Source organism: Choloepus didactylus, chromosome 1 (genome assembly GCF_015220235.1).
Source record: "Choloepus didactylus isolate mChoDid1 chromosome 1, mChoDid1.pri, whole genome shotgun sequence".
In the NCBI taxonomy this organism is placed as follows: domain Eukaryota; kingdom Metazoa; phylum Chordata; class Mammalia; order Pilosa; family Megalonychidae; genus Choloepus; species Choloepus didactylus.
The window spans coordinates 167,321,541-167,336,799 of NC_051307.1; the positions used below are offsets into that span (position 1 = coordinate 167,321,541).

At 36.3% G+C, this 15,259-nt stretch overlaps 1 protein-coding gene across 7 annotated transcripts in view; it reads right to left on the reverse strand.

Annotated features, from left to right (window-relative positions):
• The window catches only part of ANKRD28 (ankyrin repeat domain 28), a 224,628-nt gene that overhangs the window by 70,528 nt on the left and 138,841 nt on the right, over positions 1-15,259 (reverse strand). For all 7 annotated transcript variants that reach the window (XM_037845359.1, XM_037845373.1, XM_037845379.1 and 4 more), the window contains 2 exons: positions 9,872-10,072; positions 8,420-8,507 (listed from right to left, as the gene is read on the reverse strand). In XM_037845359.1, the coding sequence (XP_037701287.1) occupies positions 8,420-8,507; positions 9,872-10,072 (289 nt within the window). The remainder of the gene's footprint in view (positions 1-8,419; positions 8,508-9,871; positions 10,073-15,259) is intronic.

Below are 15,259 nucleotides of genomic sequence, written 5' to 3' on the forward strand. Positions count from 1 at the left end.
CAGACTCCCTATTATTCATTTAATTTTTGTCCCCATTTTTCTATTCATCTGTTCATACCCTGGATAAAGGGAGTGTGAACCACAAGGTTTTCACAATCACACAGTCACACCGTGTAAGCTATATAGTTATACAATTGTCCTCAAGAATCAAGACTACTGGGTTACAGTTCAACACTTTCAGGTATTTCCTTCTAGCTATTTCAATACACTAAAAACTAAAAAGGGATATCTATATAATGCATAAGAATAACCTCCAGAATGACCTCCTGACTTCATTTGAAACCTCTCAGCCATTGAAATTTTATTTTGTTTCATTTCTCTTCCCCCTTTTAGTCATGAAGACTTTCTTGACCCCGCAATGCCAGGTCCAGGCTCATCCCCAGGAGTCATGTCCCACATAGGGGAGAGGGCAGTGAGTTTACCTGCAGAGTTGGCTTAGAGAGAAGGTCACATCTGAGCACAAAAGAGGTTCTCTGGGGGTGAGTTTCAGGCACAATTATAAGTAGGCTTAGCCTCTTGTTTTATAACAGCTTCATAAGGGCAAGCCCCAAGATTGAGGGCTTGGTCTTCTAAACTGGTAGTTCCCAATGCTTGTGAGAATATCAGTAATTCCCCAGGTGGGAAAGTTTACTATTTCCACATCTTTCCCCAGTCCTTCAAGGAGGCTTTGCAAATACATTTTTATACTCTGCCCAACTTACTTTGGGATGTATCGGGGCTTCATACTAACCTGGACAAACCAACAAGATCTCACTCCCTATTCAAGGTTCCATGTAATTATGGTGCTTGAATAAAAGACCATACAAATTAAATTATATAGTGTGCTACAAAAAATACAGATTTTATACCAAATAAACATCTCTTCCTTTGGTCTCACACAGAAGGTGAAGTTTTAAAACACCATCAAATACTGACCTTTATCCTTTAGTCTGATTTGCCTTAGTCCTAACCAGATAGCTTCATTCATATCTCTAATTGAGGTCTGAACTCTTTTTCAGCTTTTTTAACAGTTGTTGTATGGGGTAATACTGACATTCATCACTGCCAAACTCAAGCTCTGAGACTCAGGTGTCACACATATACCTGAGACGTTCCAGGGACAGACCAGGCTATACACAGAGAGCACAGCATCTTAGAATTTAGAGATAACCATTACAACTCAGGAATAGATGTGACTGCTGTAAGAGCTTACAATCTAGGGACTTTTACAATAAGCCTTCCCTTATAACCTATGTTCTCAAATTCAATTTTCAGAGTCCCTATTACTGAGGAATTATAGTTTGTCTTTAAGTTTCTGGCTTATTGCACTCAAAATGCTGTCCTAAAGGTCCATTCACCTAGTTGGATGCCTCACAATTTCATTCTTTCTTGCAGCCACTCAATATTCAATTGTATGCATACATCACAGTTTACCATTCCTTTCATCAGCTGATGTACTCCCTTAGACCACCACCTTCCATTGCAAATTTTGAATACTGCCACCATTAACACCAGTGTGGAAATGTTCATTCATATCCCTGCTCTCAGTTCTTCCTAGTACATATGCAATAATGGGGCTGCAGGACCTCATGGCAGCTTCATATTTAGCTTCTTGTGGAACCACCACCACACTGCCCTCCATATGGGCTGCACCATTCTTCTTCCCCACCAATAGTGAATAGGTACATCCATCCCTCACTCCACATTTATATTTTTTCCTGGCAATTTTACTGAAATATATTCACATACTTTACAATCATCCACAGTGTACAATCAACTGTTCACAGTATTATCAAACAGTTGTGCATTCATCACCACAATCAACCCCTGAACACATTCATTACTCCAAAAAAAAAAACTGGAATAATAAAAAATAAAATACAATAAAAAAGTTCAGACAACACCAGCACCACCAAAAATCCCATGCCCGTCCCTTACATCCCTCTCTTGTAGACATTCAGTTTGGTATATTGCCTTTGTTAACATCAATGAAGGCATATTACAATTTAGCTGTTAACTATTGTTCTAGTTTGCTAATGCTGTCAGCATGCAAAACACCAGAAATGGATTGGCTTTTATAAAAGGGGGTTTATTTGGTTACAAAATTACAGTCTTAAGGCCATAAAGTGTCCATCAACAAAGGGTACCTAAACTGGAGAATGGCCAATGGTGTCTGGGAAACCTGTTAGCTGGAAGGCATGTGGCTGGCATCTGCTCCAAAGTTCTGGTTTCTAAACAGCTTTCTCCCAGGACATTCCTCTTTAGGCTGTAGTTCCTGAAAAATGTCACCCTTAGTTGCACTTGGGGTATCTGTCCTCTCTCAGCTTCTCCGGAGTAAGGGTCTGCTTTCAACAGCCATCTTCGAACTGCAGTTCCTCTCTCAGCTTCTGGGCATTCTTCAGAGTTTCCCTCTTGGCTGTAGCAGCTTGCTCCTTCTGTCTAATCTTATATAGTGCTCCAGTAATTTAATTCAGATCCACTCTGAATGGGCGGGCCAACACGCGCAGCAGGGTGGTGCACATCTCCATGGAAACTCTCAAAGAATTACAATCTAATTAACACAGATAGGTCTGCCCACACAAGATTACATCAAAGACAATGGTGTTTGGGGGGACATAATACATTCAAACCGGCACAGCTATAGACTCCAGTTCGCCTTGATTGCATTTTTTCCCCAATATCATTCTGTTTTCAACACCTTGCAAAGTTGACATTCATTTGTTCTCCCTCATGTAAAAACACTTTTATACTTGTACATTTAATCACCATCATGGACTACTCTAGGTTTCACTAAGTTATACAGTCCCAGTCTATCTTTTCTCTTTTCCTCTGGTGTCATACATGCCCCATTCTCCTCTTTTAACTGTACTTACAGTCATCTTTGTTCAGTGTACTTAAAATATTGTGCTACCATCACAGAGTATTGTGGATCTATACAATCAATCCTGTTGGACATTCTATACTCCTTCAGCATCAAATGTCCAATGTCTACGCTCTTTCTATCTCCTGATAACCTGTGTTCTCAGCTTTAACTCTCAAAGTTTCCTCATTAATGTCAGTTCATATTAGTCAGACCATACAGTGTTTGTCCTTTTGTTTCTGGCTAATTTCACTCAACATAATGTCCTCAAGGTTCATCCAATTGTTATATGGTCTGTGACTTGATCTGTCTTACACCTGCGTAATATTCCATCATATGTGTATACCACAGTTTGTTTATCCATTCGTTCACTGATGGACATTTGGGCTGTTCCCATCTCTTGGCAATCATGAATAATGCTGCTACAAATATTGGTTTACAAATGCCCGTTCATGTCCTAGCTTTCAGTTCCTCCAAGTACATACCAAGTAACGGGACTGACATATCATATGGCAATTCTATACTTAGCTTTTGGAGAAACTGCCAAACTACCTTCCAGAGTCATTGTACCATGTTAAAATCTCACCAAAAGTGAGTAAGTGTGCCTCTTTCTCCACATCCTCTCTAGCATTTGTAATTTTCTATATTTTTGACAATGGCCATTCTAATAAATGTGAAATGATATCTCATTGTGGTTTTGATTTGCATTTCCCTAATAGCCACTGAAGTTGAGCATCTTTTCATATGCTTTTGAGCCATCTGTATTTCCTCTTCAGAGAAGTGTCTGTACATGTCTTTTGCCCATTTTTTAATTGGTTGTCTTTTTGTTGTTGAGTTGTAGGATCTCTTTATATATTCTGGATATTAAACCCTTATATGATATGTGGTTTCCAAATATGTCTCCCATTGCATAGGCTGCCTTTTCACTTTTCTGACCACGTCCTTTGATGCACAAAACTGTTCAATTTTGAGGAGGTCCCATTTATCTATTTATTCCTTCACGCTCGTGCTTTGGGTATAGGGTTTAGGAAACAACCTCCTATCACAAGATCTTTAAGATGTTTCCTTACATTTTCTTCTAAAAGTTTTATGGTCTTAGCTCTAATGTTTAGGTCTTTGATACATTTATGTATAAGGTCTGGGATAGAAGTCCTCTTTCATTTTTTTGGATATGGATATCCTGTTCTCCAAACAACATTTACTGAAGAGGCTGCTTGGTCTCAGTTCTGTTGGCTTGACCGCCTTATCACATATCAATTATCCATAAATGAGAGGGTCTATTTCTGAACAGCCAATTCAATTCCACTGGTCAGTATATTTACCTTTATGCCAGTACCATGCTGTTTTGACCAGTGCAGCCTTGTAACACACTTTAAAGTCAGGTAGTGTGAGACCTCCCACTTCATTTCTCTTTCTATGTCTATTTTTTAAGCAAGTATCATGCAGTTTTGACCACTGTGGCTTTATAATATGCTTTAAAGTCAGGAAATGTGATACCACCCACTTCATTCTTTCTCAAGATGTTTTTGACTGTTCGAGGCCCCTTACCCTTCCAAATAAATTTAATAATGAGCTTCTCCATTTCTGCAAAGTAGTCTGTTGAAATTTTGATGGGTATTGCATTGAATCTGTAGATCAATTTGAGTAGAACTGATATCTTAACAACGTTTAGCCTTCCAATCCATGAACATGAAATGTCTTTCCATTTATTTAAGTCTTCTGTGATTTCTTTTACCAGTGTTTTGTAATTTTCTGTGTCCTTTACATCCTTGGTTAGGTTTATTCCTAGCAATTTGATTCTTTTAGGTGATATTTTAAATGGAATTTTTTTCTTGATTACCTCTTTGGACAGCTCATTGTCTATAGAAATACCATTGATTTCTGTGTATTGATTTTGTATCCTGCCACCTTACTGAACTTGCTTGTGCTGATCTGGATATATTAGGTCTTTCAGAAAAGCCATATTCTCTAATGCAATCTTCTGACGGTGGACTTATTAGTCTTTCGATTAGGGTGGAAACTTTTGATTGAGTGTTTCCATGGAGATGAGACTCACCCAACTGTGGGCAAGACCAGTTGATTAGATTATTTCCATGAAGGCGTGGCTCTAACCATTCAGGGTGAGTCTTGATTAGTTCACTGGAGTACTTAAGAGAGCTCAAGAGCTGACACAGATGCTGATGCTTGGAGACACTTGGAGATGCAGCCAGAAGGATGTCTGGAGATGCTAAACTAAGAGATTAAGCCCAGAGTTTGCCCCAAGAAGCTAAGAGAGGACCGCCAGATGCTTAGAGAGAAACGTACTGGGAGAAAGAAGCAAGGACGCACAGGAAGCTGAGAGAGAGGGGTGAAGACAGAAGTCCAGAGATATTTTGGAGAAAGCCATTTCAAAACACAGCCTGGGAGAAAGGACCAGCAGCCTGATGCCTTCCCAGCTGACAGAGGTGTTCTGGACACCATCGGCCAGTCTTCAGTGAAGGTAACCTCTTGTTTTTGATGTCTTATTTTGGACACATTTATGGCCTTGGAACTGGAAATATGTGACCTAATAAATCCCCTTTATAAAAGTCAGTCCATTTCTGGTGGTTTGCATAATGGCAGTATTAGCAAACTGAAATATTGCTTATTAGCTCAAGCAGCTTTGCTGTTGTTTTTTCCTGGATTTTCTAAATATAGGATCATGTTATCTGTAAATAGTGACAATTTCACTTCTTCCTTTCCAATTTGGATAGCTTTTATTTCTTTTTTCTTGACTTATTGCTCTAGCAAGAATTTCCAGCACAATGTTGTAGAGCAGAGGTGACAGTAGGCATCCTTGTCTTGTTCCTGATCTTAGAGAGAAAGCTTTCAGTCTCTCACCACTAAGTATGATATTAGCTGTGGGTTTTTCATATATGCCCTTTATCATGTTGAGGAAGTTTTCTTCAATTCCTATCTTTTGAAGTGTTTTTATCATGAAAGGATGCTGAATTTTGTCAAATGCCTTTTCTGCATCAATCTAGATGACCATGTGGTTTTTCCCATTTGTTAATGTGCTGTATTACATTAATTCCTTTTCTTGTGTTGAACTACACTTGCTTCCCTGGAATAAAACCCACTTGGTCATGGTGTATAATTCTTTTAATATGCTGTTGGATTCAATTTGCAAGTATTTTGCTGAGGATTTTTCTAACTATATTCATTAGAGAGAGTGGTCTGAAGTTTCCTTTTCTTGTAGTATCTTTATGCAGCTTTGGTATTAGGGTAATGCTGGCTACATAGAATGAGTTAGGTAGTGGTCCCTCTTCTTCAATGTTTTTGAAGAGTTTGAGCAGGAATGGTAGTAATTCTTCTTGGAATGCTTGGTAAAACTCACCTGTGAAGCCATCCGTTCCTGGGCTTTCTTTTGTTGGTAGGTTTTTAATGACTGATTTGATCTCTTTACTTGTGATTTGTTTGCTGAGGTCTTCTAAGTCTTCTTGAGTCATTGCAGCTTGTTCATGTGTAGTAGAAAGTTGTCTATTTCATCTAATTTATCCAACTTGCTGGCATACTGTTGTTCATATTTACCCATTATGATCTTTTTTTAATTTCTTTGGGGTCTGTGGTAATGCCCCCCTCTCGTTTCCTATTTCATTTATTTGCATTTTCTCTCTTTTTGTCTTTGTCAGTCTAGCTAAGGGTTTGTCAATTTTATTGATCTTCTCAAAGAGCCAACTTTTGGTTTCACTGATTCTATTTTTTTATTCTCCAGTTCATTAATTTCTACTCTAATCTTTGTTATTTCTTTCCTTCCACTTACTTTGGGATTGGTTGCTGTTCTTTCTCTGGCTTCTCTGTTGTTCAGCTAGGTTGCTGATTTTAGCTCTTTTCTCCTTTTTAACATAGGCATTTAGGGCTATAAATTTCCCTCTCAGCACTGCCTTCACTGCATTCTGTAAGTTTTATACACTGTGTTCTTATTTTCTTTTGTCCTGAGATATTTACTGATTTCTTTGGCAATTTCTTCTTTGACCTGATTGCTTAAGAGCGTGTTGTTTAACCTCCACATGTTTGCCTATTTTCTGGTTCTCCGTTTGTTTTGATTTCCAGCTTCATTCTACTATGATGTGTAATTTCAATCTTTTTAAATTTATTAAGACCTGTTTTGTGCCCCAGAATATGATCTATCCTTGAGAATGTTCCATGAGCACGAGAAGAATGTGTATCCTGATGTTTTGGGATGCAATGCTCTATATATGTCTGTTAGATCTACTTCATTTATCATATTATTTAGGTTCTCTGTTTCTTTATTGATCCTCTGTTTAGTTGTTCTATCTATTGGAAAGAGTGGTGTGTTGAAGTTTCCCACTATTATGGTAGAGTTGTCTTTTACTCCCTTTAGTTTTGCTAGGGTTTGCCTTATATACTTTGGGGTGGCTTGATTAGGAACAGAAATATTTATGATTACTATTTCTTCTTGTTGAATTGCCTCCTTTATTACAATATAGTGTCCTTTTTTTTTTTTTTTTTTAATCTCTTATAACACATTTGCATTTAAAGTCCACTTTGTCTGATATTAGTATAGCTACCCCTGCTTGCTTTTGGTTACTACTTGCATGGAATATCTTTTAACATCCTTTCATTTTCAACATATTTGCATTTTTGGGTCCTAAGATGAGTCTCTTGTGAACAGCATATAGAAGGATCATATTTTCTAAGCCATTCTGCCAATCTGTGTCTTTTGATTAGGGAGTTTAATCCATTAACATTCAAAGTTATTACTGTAAAGACAGTTCTTGCTTCAAACATCTTATTTCCCCACAATGGGAGAAATCCTCCAAATTTCATTTTAATACATTAATAATTAAGAATCAATAATTATATAATTGAAACTATTCTTTATTTGGTAAAGACAAATTTTGTACTCACTTAAAATATATTTTAAAAGGGGGCTATTGCAAATTTACAATCTTAAAACTGACAGATATTTATCTGAGCACATTTCAGAAATATGAATAAACTTAAATGGACCACTGAAAATATGAAGAAAGAGCCTTTCCATAGCCAATTTGGGGCATCTTATTTAAAAGAAAAAAAAAAGGAAGAGAATTCTAGAGTGAAATATATGATACTGTTCCATCTAGGTGGTCCCTGGCCAGAACAATGGGTAAGTCTTCCACGTCAATTTACAGAATGAGGCTACCATAGGGGACCAGAATTCATTTAATCCATCTAGGTCAATTTTTATGATGACAACAACCTTTTTAAAAATTATATCCAGGCACATGTGAATTTGATAAAATACAATTACTATCCATCAGTAATTTGGAATTAAAAACAAAAGAATAGCCCTACACTTTCCTTTTGTTCATGAATGTGTAAGAAAAGTAAAATGAGCTATGTTTAGAATTTATGTTTAAATTAAATAAATTTAGAATTTTAAATGTTTCCTATTGTAGCAAACCTTCTCCTCTATCAGGCTGGTTCCACTTAGGCAGGTAAATAACTCAGGTATAAATTCTCCACTAGCCCAAAAGATGTTATGCCAACTGCAAGAACTAAAATGTACAACTTTTCCTGAATACATAATATAAAAGAGTAAACTGAAAAAGCACATACCCATATATGCCGCCCAATGGATTGCACGCCTATCTTTCTTGTCAAAAGCATTAATATTGGCACCTCTAGACAAGAGTAGTTTGACCATCTGGAATAAAAGTAAACACAGTTTCATCAAAATTCAGAAGTAGGACTGTTCACAAATATCTCCTGGGACAACTACCTACTTTCAGTCTCTCTGGTACTGAATTTCCCCATTTGTAAAAAGTAAGGAACTAGACTATATATTGAAGGTCCTTTAATATAATTTAATAAAGAACTGTACAAAATATGAAAAAAGGGTTCACTGGGGATGATCCTGAAATCAGGCATCAGTATCCTTTTAAGGTGCCCCTGTATGTTCTAATACTTTATGGACAACTAAGTACAAATCTGGAATATCTAAAGAGGGAATATCAAACAACATGTTTTATTCCTATTCAAAGTCCAAAGTGGTATCAAAATGTAAAGTGTATTCTCATCCCAGAAATGTCTTAAGTTTAATTCAAACCCATACCTATTATCCACAGTATGAACAGACCCAAAGGTCATTGCACAGTCTACTTACCTCATCATGTAAATAAGCCTAACACCATATTTACAATAGTGTTGCCATGGGAAAGGGCATTCCAGCTTTCAAAACGGGACACATCTTGTGACATAAAGTGCAGTGGAGGCAAGGGCTCTTTATTTTTATGCTTACAAAAGCAGAGAAGTACAGTGAAAAAAATACTGCAGCAACTAGCTCCCAGCTATGGAATGTTGGGAATGTCACCCTACCTCTGAGTTTCTGTGTTTGCAACAAAAATGAAGGATAAAACGGTCTCAAAGGCTCTTCTAACTCTGTATTTCATCCTTTCGTAAGTGTTCAACCTACCCATAGACCCCACATTTTGCTATGAAAATACCTAGTGTAGGCACTGCTTCTTATGCAGATAACTGAACACTAATCTTCTTAAATGGTTTTCTTTTAATGGTTCTGTGAAAAAACATCTAATCAAAGAAATCCTTTGAAATTGGTCTAATCAGAGAAACCTTGACTAAATGCTGTTATTAAACTATAAGAAAATACATGTTTTCTAAACTCCACCTTCTTTTGCTACTATTCTTCTGGGAGTACAATGAAATTGCTCTTCCCATCTTCCTAGATTAATTTTTCCAGAATGATGGAAAATATTTTTTATGTTGTGTTGTAGTTGGCAGTGTTCTCCTTTATCTCCACAGCTTGACTATGAAAGTCAATTGCATGGGCAGTATCTGCTAAATCAGTTTCTAAATTTGAGAATGTTACACTGTAAATTATCACAAGAAAAAATCTGAAGCCTTGCCACAGGACAGGCAAAATGAACACAGTTTTTTTTTCTTTTTCTATAGACTAATAAATAGCTTAAAAAAAAGGTTATTTCCTTAATAATTAGGGAACGGAGTGCAGTAGGAAGAAAGAAACACTCTCTAATTGAATACTACACCTACCTCACCATGTCCACTGAAAGCTGCATGATGTAATGCAGTTCTCCCTGCTCGATCAGACACGTTCACATTACTCAGCAGAGGTACCAAAGCTTCAGCACACTTTACAGCTTTATTAGCAGCAGCTATGTGTAAAGGTGTTTGCCAATTTTTGTCCCGAGCATTAACATCTGCAGAATGCTTCAAAAGTACCTGAACTGCTTCCTGAAAAACGTAGGAAGTTAAAAGTTATAAAAGACAAATGATTTAACAGCTAGAAATGTTATACATATATGTACATATATAACACATACATACATACCTACACACACACAAACACACACACAGGAAACAGAATTTTCTGAGGAAATAAAGTTTTGGTAGAACCTGCTATAAACAAATAGAAATTTACCTGGGAAAATAAAATATTTTGAACTAAAAGCAGTATGCAGAGCCACAGAAGACACATCAAGATAAAATATTCCCTTTTCCTATCTTCCCTATTAAAGTCACAACATCCCTTTCAAAATGTGCAAGAAGAAATGTTGGCAAATATTCTTTAAAAACATTCTTTTCTTGTCTTGATTTTCTAGATAGTGAGAAACAATTAATTTACACTTTTAACTTAATAGTTTGAAGGACTGGATTTATCACTTTGCCAATACATATAAAAATTAAAATCATACTATTTTCTAGTATTGTACATGCTACATTTTACAAAATGAAAAATAACTAAGATCTAGTTCATTAAGGAAGGAAAAAAAAAAAGGACATATACACGGTCCTTGCTGTGCTGCTACCTGGTGGAAAGATTGGTGTTAAAGGCCATTTAAGTTTACTGCCCAAAAGAAATGATCTCCCAGAAGGACATAGAAAGCCTCATAGTAACACATCTATAAATTACACCAAGACTGTAAGGAATCCAGTATGCCATCAACATTAAGCAATATAATCAGAACTAGACTTAGAAAAAAATGATCTATACACTGATAATCCTATCTTTGGTAGATGAATGCCAAACTGCATAAAAATGCAAAGGACCAGAACTACATAAGCTCTGTCAATTACCAGATACGCTATTCAAGTCTAGTAAAACTGACTCTATTTTCTTATCTGCAGAAAGAGTTGAAATACCCCCTACCCACCACTCTTCTCAAGGCAGCTAGAAGGCACAATAAACTAATGTACATGAAGTGTTATAAAGTTTAAGTAACTATAACCATGCAGAGTATCAAGAAGTCTAAACACAATACTGATTCACAGCTTTTAAAGTTTTTGAAATAGAAAGTAATTAGAACTATTTAAAATATGGCAAGTATTGCCAAGTGTTTATCAGAGTTTGCAAAAGACTGAGAGATTTCCAGTAATCCATTAACTTGTTAAGGAAACAGGCTAGCTATTCAAACATATGTAGAGGCCTACCCTATGACCCCACAATTTCACTCCATTTATTTACTAGAGAGAAATAAAAAGACCCATCCAAGAATGTTCACAGCAGCTTTATTTATAATATCCCCAACTGGAAATGCAACCGTCAATCAAATATAGGAGAATGGATAAACTGTCATAAATCTGTATAACGGAATACTACTTAGCCATAAAAAAAGAATGACCCAATGGTGCACATAACATGGACAAATCTCAAAAATGTTATTTTGAACAAAAGAAGACACAAAGAGTACATATTGTATGACTCATTTTTTATAGAGTTCTAGAGCAGAGAAAATTACTCTATGGTGAATTCAGAACAGTGTTTACCTCTGGGGACATGGAAAACTGACTGAAAAGGGGCATCTTTATTAGGGTTTAAGTTATACTGGCATATACATTTGCAAAACTCAGGGTGTACACTTAAAATTTGTACATTTTATTATAAATCATACTTCAGGTAAAAAAAGAATGAGGAGCGGGAAGAACACACAGAGAGATATGTACTTAAACTAATGGAGAACAAGATATAAGCACTATCAGAATTTCCATCCCATCCCCATCCCCAAGAAGGGTATATTGGGTGACTTAGGGGGGACTGAACTAACACTACTGGTAAATGTTAGCTATATTAGTGGACATAAGATAAAGAATTTATAAGCAGATGCACTGGGCAACCACAATATACTACAAATGCTATCCTTGCTTTATTTACACCTACTCTGGAAGTCACAACACTAATCAGATCAAAAAAAGCCTCTGAGCAGTTTGGGAAACATATTCCATTAGCCAGAGTAGAAAAAAATGTAAAACTATTCTTCTTTTGTTCTGTTCCTTCAGATGGAAAAGCAAAAATAAGTCTAGTTCATGGTAGGAGAGGGTGAGTAAGATGGCATCTACAAAAGGCTATAAACAGTGACTAAGACTCTAGAATCAAGATCAAGGTTTGAACCCTGGGTCCACCATTTACTACTCAGAATAATACATGTCAAATCACAAGGTAAGCCAACAGCAGTGATCTCTGAAAATTCAGAGAAAACTAGAGAAATCTCCAAAGACTGGAGACATTTTATAAAAACAGGTGAATTTCTAGAAACTACCAAACCAATGAATCGGATGTCATATCCTAGTAAAATTCTAAATATTATCAGCTGTTACAAGCATTTAGAAAATAAAGTGGAGATAACTAAGGACAAACATGCTTCACTATTGACAAATATTACCACAGTATAATGGTTAATTTTATGTGTCAACCTAGCTAGGTTATGGTGTCCAGTTGTATGGTCAACACTAAACACTGACCTAGTTGTGACTGTGGAGGTATTTCATAGAAGGAATTAGCATCTATAGTTGACATTAAGAAAAAGAGATTAACTTCCGTAATGTGGGCAGCCTCATCCAGTCAGTTGAGAAGAATTTCTGCCTCAAGACTACAACAACTCTTACAGGAATTTGCAGCCTGCCAGCTTCCTCTAAATAGTTCATACTCATTACTTTAACATAACCTTTACTGGAAATTTCCAACCTGAGGCCTGTGCTATCTCATAGCCAATTCCTCTCCCCTTCTCTTCTATCCTGTTGGTCCTGTTTCTGTTTTTTTTTCTGGAAGATCCTCACTAATCCACATAGTAACTTTAATTTCAATTTTTCAGTTCCTAGAGGATATGTATGAAATACTGCAGGTGTGCCTTGATTTCAAAATAACAGCTAAGTAAATATCCCATGACATCTATGTATATAAAATTATGAAATAAAGGATGATGACAAAAGGTTAAATAATTGTTCTCAAAGAGTTCTTATTAACAGCCTGGGGTCAATCTAGAAGAATCTCCAGGGCACTGGCTCTGTCCTTGGCTACTCCTTTTTAGCAATTCTTACCAATGATTAGAAGGAACAAACAGGAAAAGGAAGGGCTAACGCATTTGCAAATTAATACAAAGCTTGGATGGACTGCTAAAATCTTCACAAGATGATATAATTTAAACTCTAGATACAAAACAAAACAAAACAAAACAAAACAACAAAACTGTAATTCCTGAATTTAGGTTAAAAAAAACAAAAAACAAAAAACATAGCATACTCTCCAGAGGATCCAGTAGTATGATGTGGCTTCTTAATAAAATGAACAAAAACCCTAGTACTCAGAAATTGATTTATTCAAAGGAATATTAAGCACTTTCAGAGACAAGAACTTGAAGATCAAGGTCAACATTTTTGCTGTACTTGAAGAATGACACTCACCAATCAGAGTTGTAGGGATAGAAAAAGGCACCTAGTCAGTAGGAAGAGGAATATAAAGACCACATCCCTGAAGGGACCAGATGAGTAGCCTGGAATTTTTAACCTGAAGCAGTTCTTCTCAATCCAGGTTCAGTGAGAAATTAAGCCTAAGGTATCCTTTTTATGTGATGAACTAACTTCACTCCCATGCATCTACAATGGTTATTGCTATGTACATGCTTGAGAGAATTTAGAAAACAGTCACATTTCAATCATCTTCTGTAGGGCTTTCTTTACTCATGGTATCTCAAAACCATATACCAAAAACATAAAGCTACCTAAAATTTTGCCTTTCAGAGACACATTTCTGTGACTATAGCCATGTTTCCTATAAAGTGAAATAAGTATTGTCCCCTTTTGCTCTCAAGAAGTAATTAGGAACAATTAAAAGAACACCAGTGAAACCCTAAGTAGGTTTTTCAGCAGTTTTGCTAATTACGAGATTTTCTTTTTAAAAGAAAAATGATCCTCGAGGCTTACAGAAGTTCTATTTTTATGGAATTGTCACAGTTTATAGCTGTTCCCCATAATCCCGCCAGAGTATCAGCACAACATAGCTCAGAAATTTTTAGGCTGAGGAGCAGACTTAAGAAACTTTATCTACCACCTATTAGGATCATTGCTTTCTAACCTACAGCTAGCCTGTATTTCAGGCTGAGTGTATACAGTTGTTTAAAATCAGCAGTCAAGTTTCTGGGCAGAACCTCCCATCTTCCTCTAATAATTATTTCCTTTAAGAATTTTTTATCTGCTTTAAAACATCTTCAAATATACAAAGTGTCCCTTCTGATAATTTAATTTGGCAAAATCCATTATTTTTAATATTCCCAAGAGTCAAACTAAAAAATGGGTAGATATAACTAATTTATTTGGTAGGTTCCAATAATGATGATGATGATGATGTTCCTTAATTGCCTTTATTTCAAGTAGCATCTTTATGGAAAGCTAACCACAAAATTAACAAAGTTTCCACAGAAACTTTCATGATAACCCTTTGATTTACCCAAGATAACATAGCTGGAAAGTGGCAAATGATATCTGAAGCCAGATTCTCCAAATCTAAGTTCCACAGTTCATCAGCAATAGCACACCGAAGTCCCAAGCACACCAAGCTCTATCACACTTAGTAAAAAAGAAAAAAAAAAAAAAATACAGCACACATTGCTCATTCCTCCTCCTCTCTCCCAAATAGAAGGCTATAGCTAACGGATCTCTTCTGTCACATTGCAGAGTTTGTAATCCTTCCCAGTCACTTCTCCCCTCTATTACTTTGCTGAGCTCTTGTTCTGGGTTCGAGAAGTAGTTCATGATGAGGGATAGCAAAAATGAATAAAAGGGCAGGAGCTCCCCCACTTTCTCTTGAAGAAACATTCTCCTGTGTAATTAGAGTTCTCTTTCCCTTCTCCAATACTAGCTAGCCCAGTGATGAAGAGAAGAAGCAGTAGTTACACTTACGAGTTCCTTTCTCATCTCTCACAATTTGAGTAACTAAACACTGGACTTAACAAGGAGAGTTTTCTACTCTTTGAGATATCAGACTCTCCAAGAGGACTCACTCACTTACAAAAGAAACGGAATAATTAATTTGGTATGTACAAATTCTAAAGTAAAATAACAAGTGTAGTATTTTCAGAAGTCTTTTTTTATTCTTTTAAAAACAGAATTTGAATATGGCACTCATTGGCAGGCCTACTTAATGTTTTT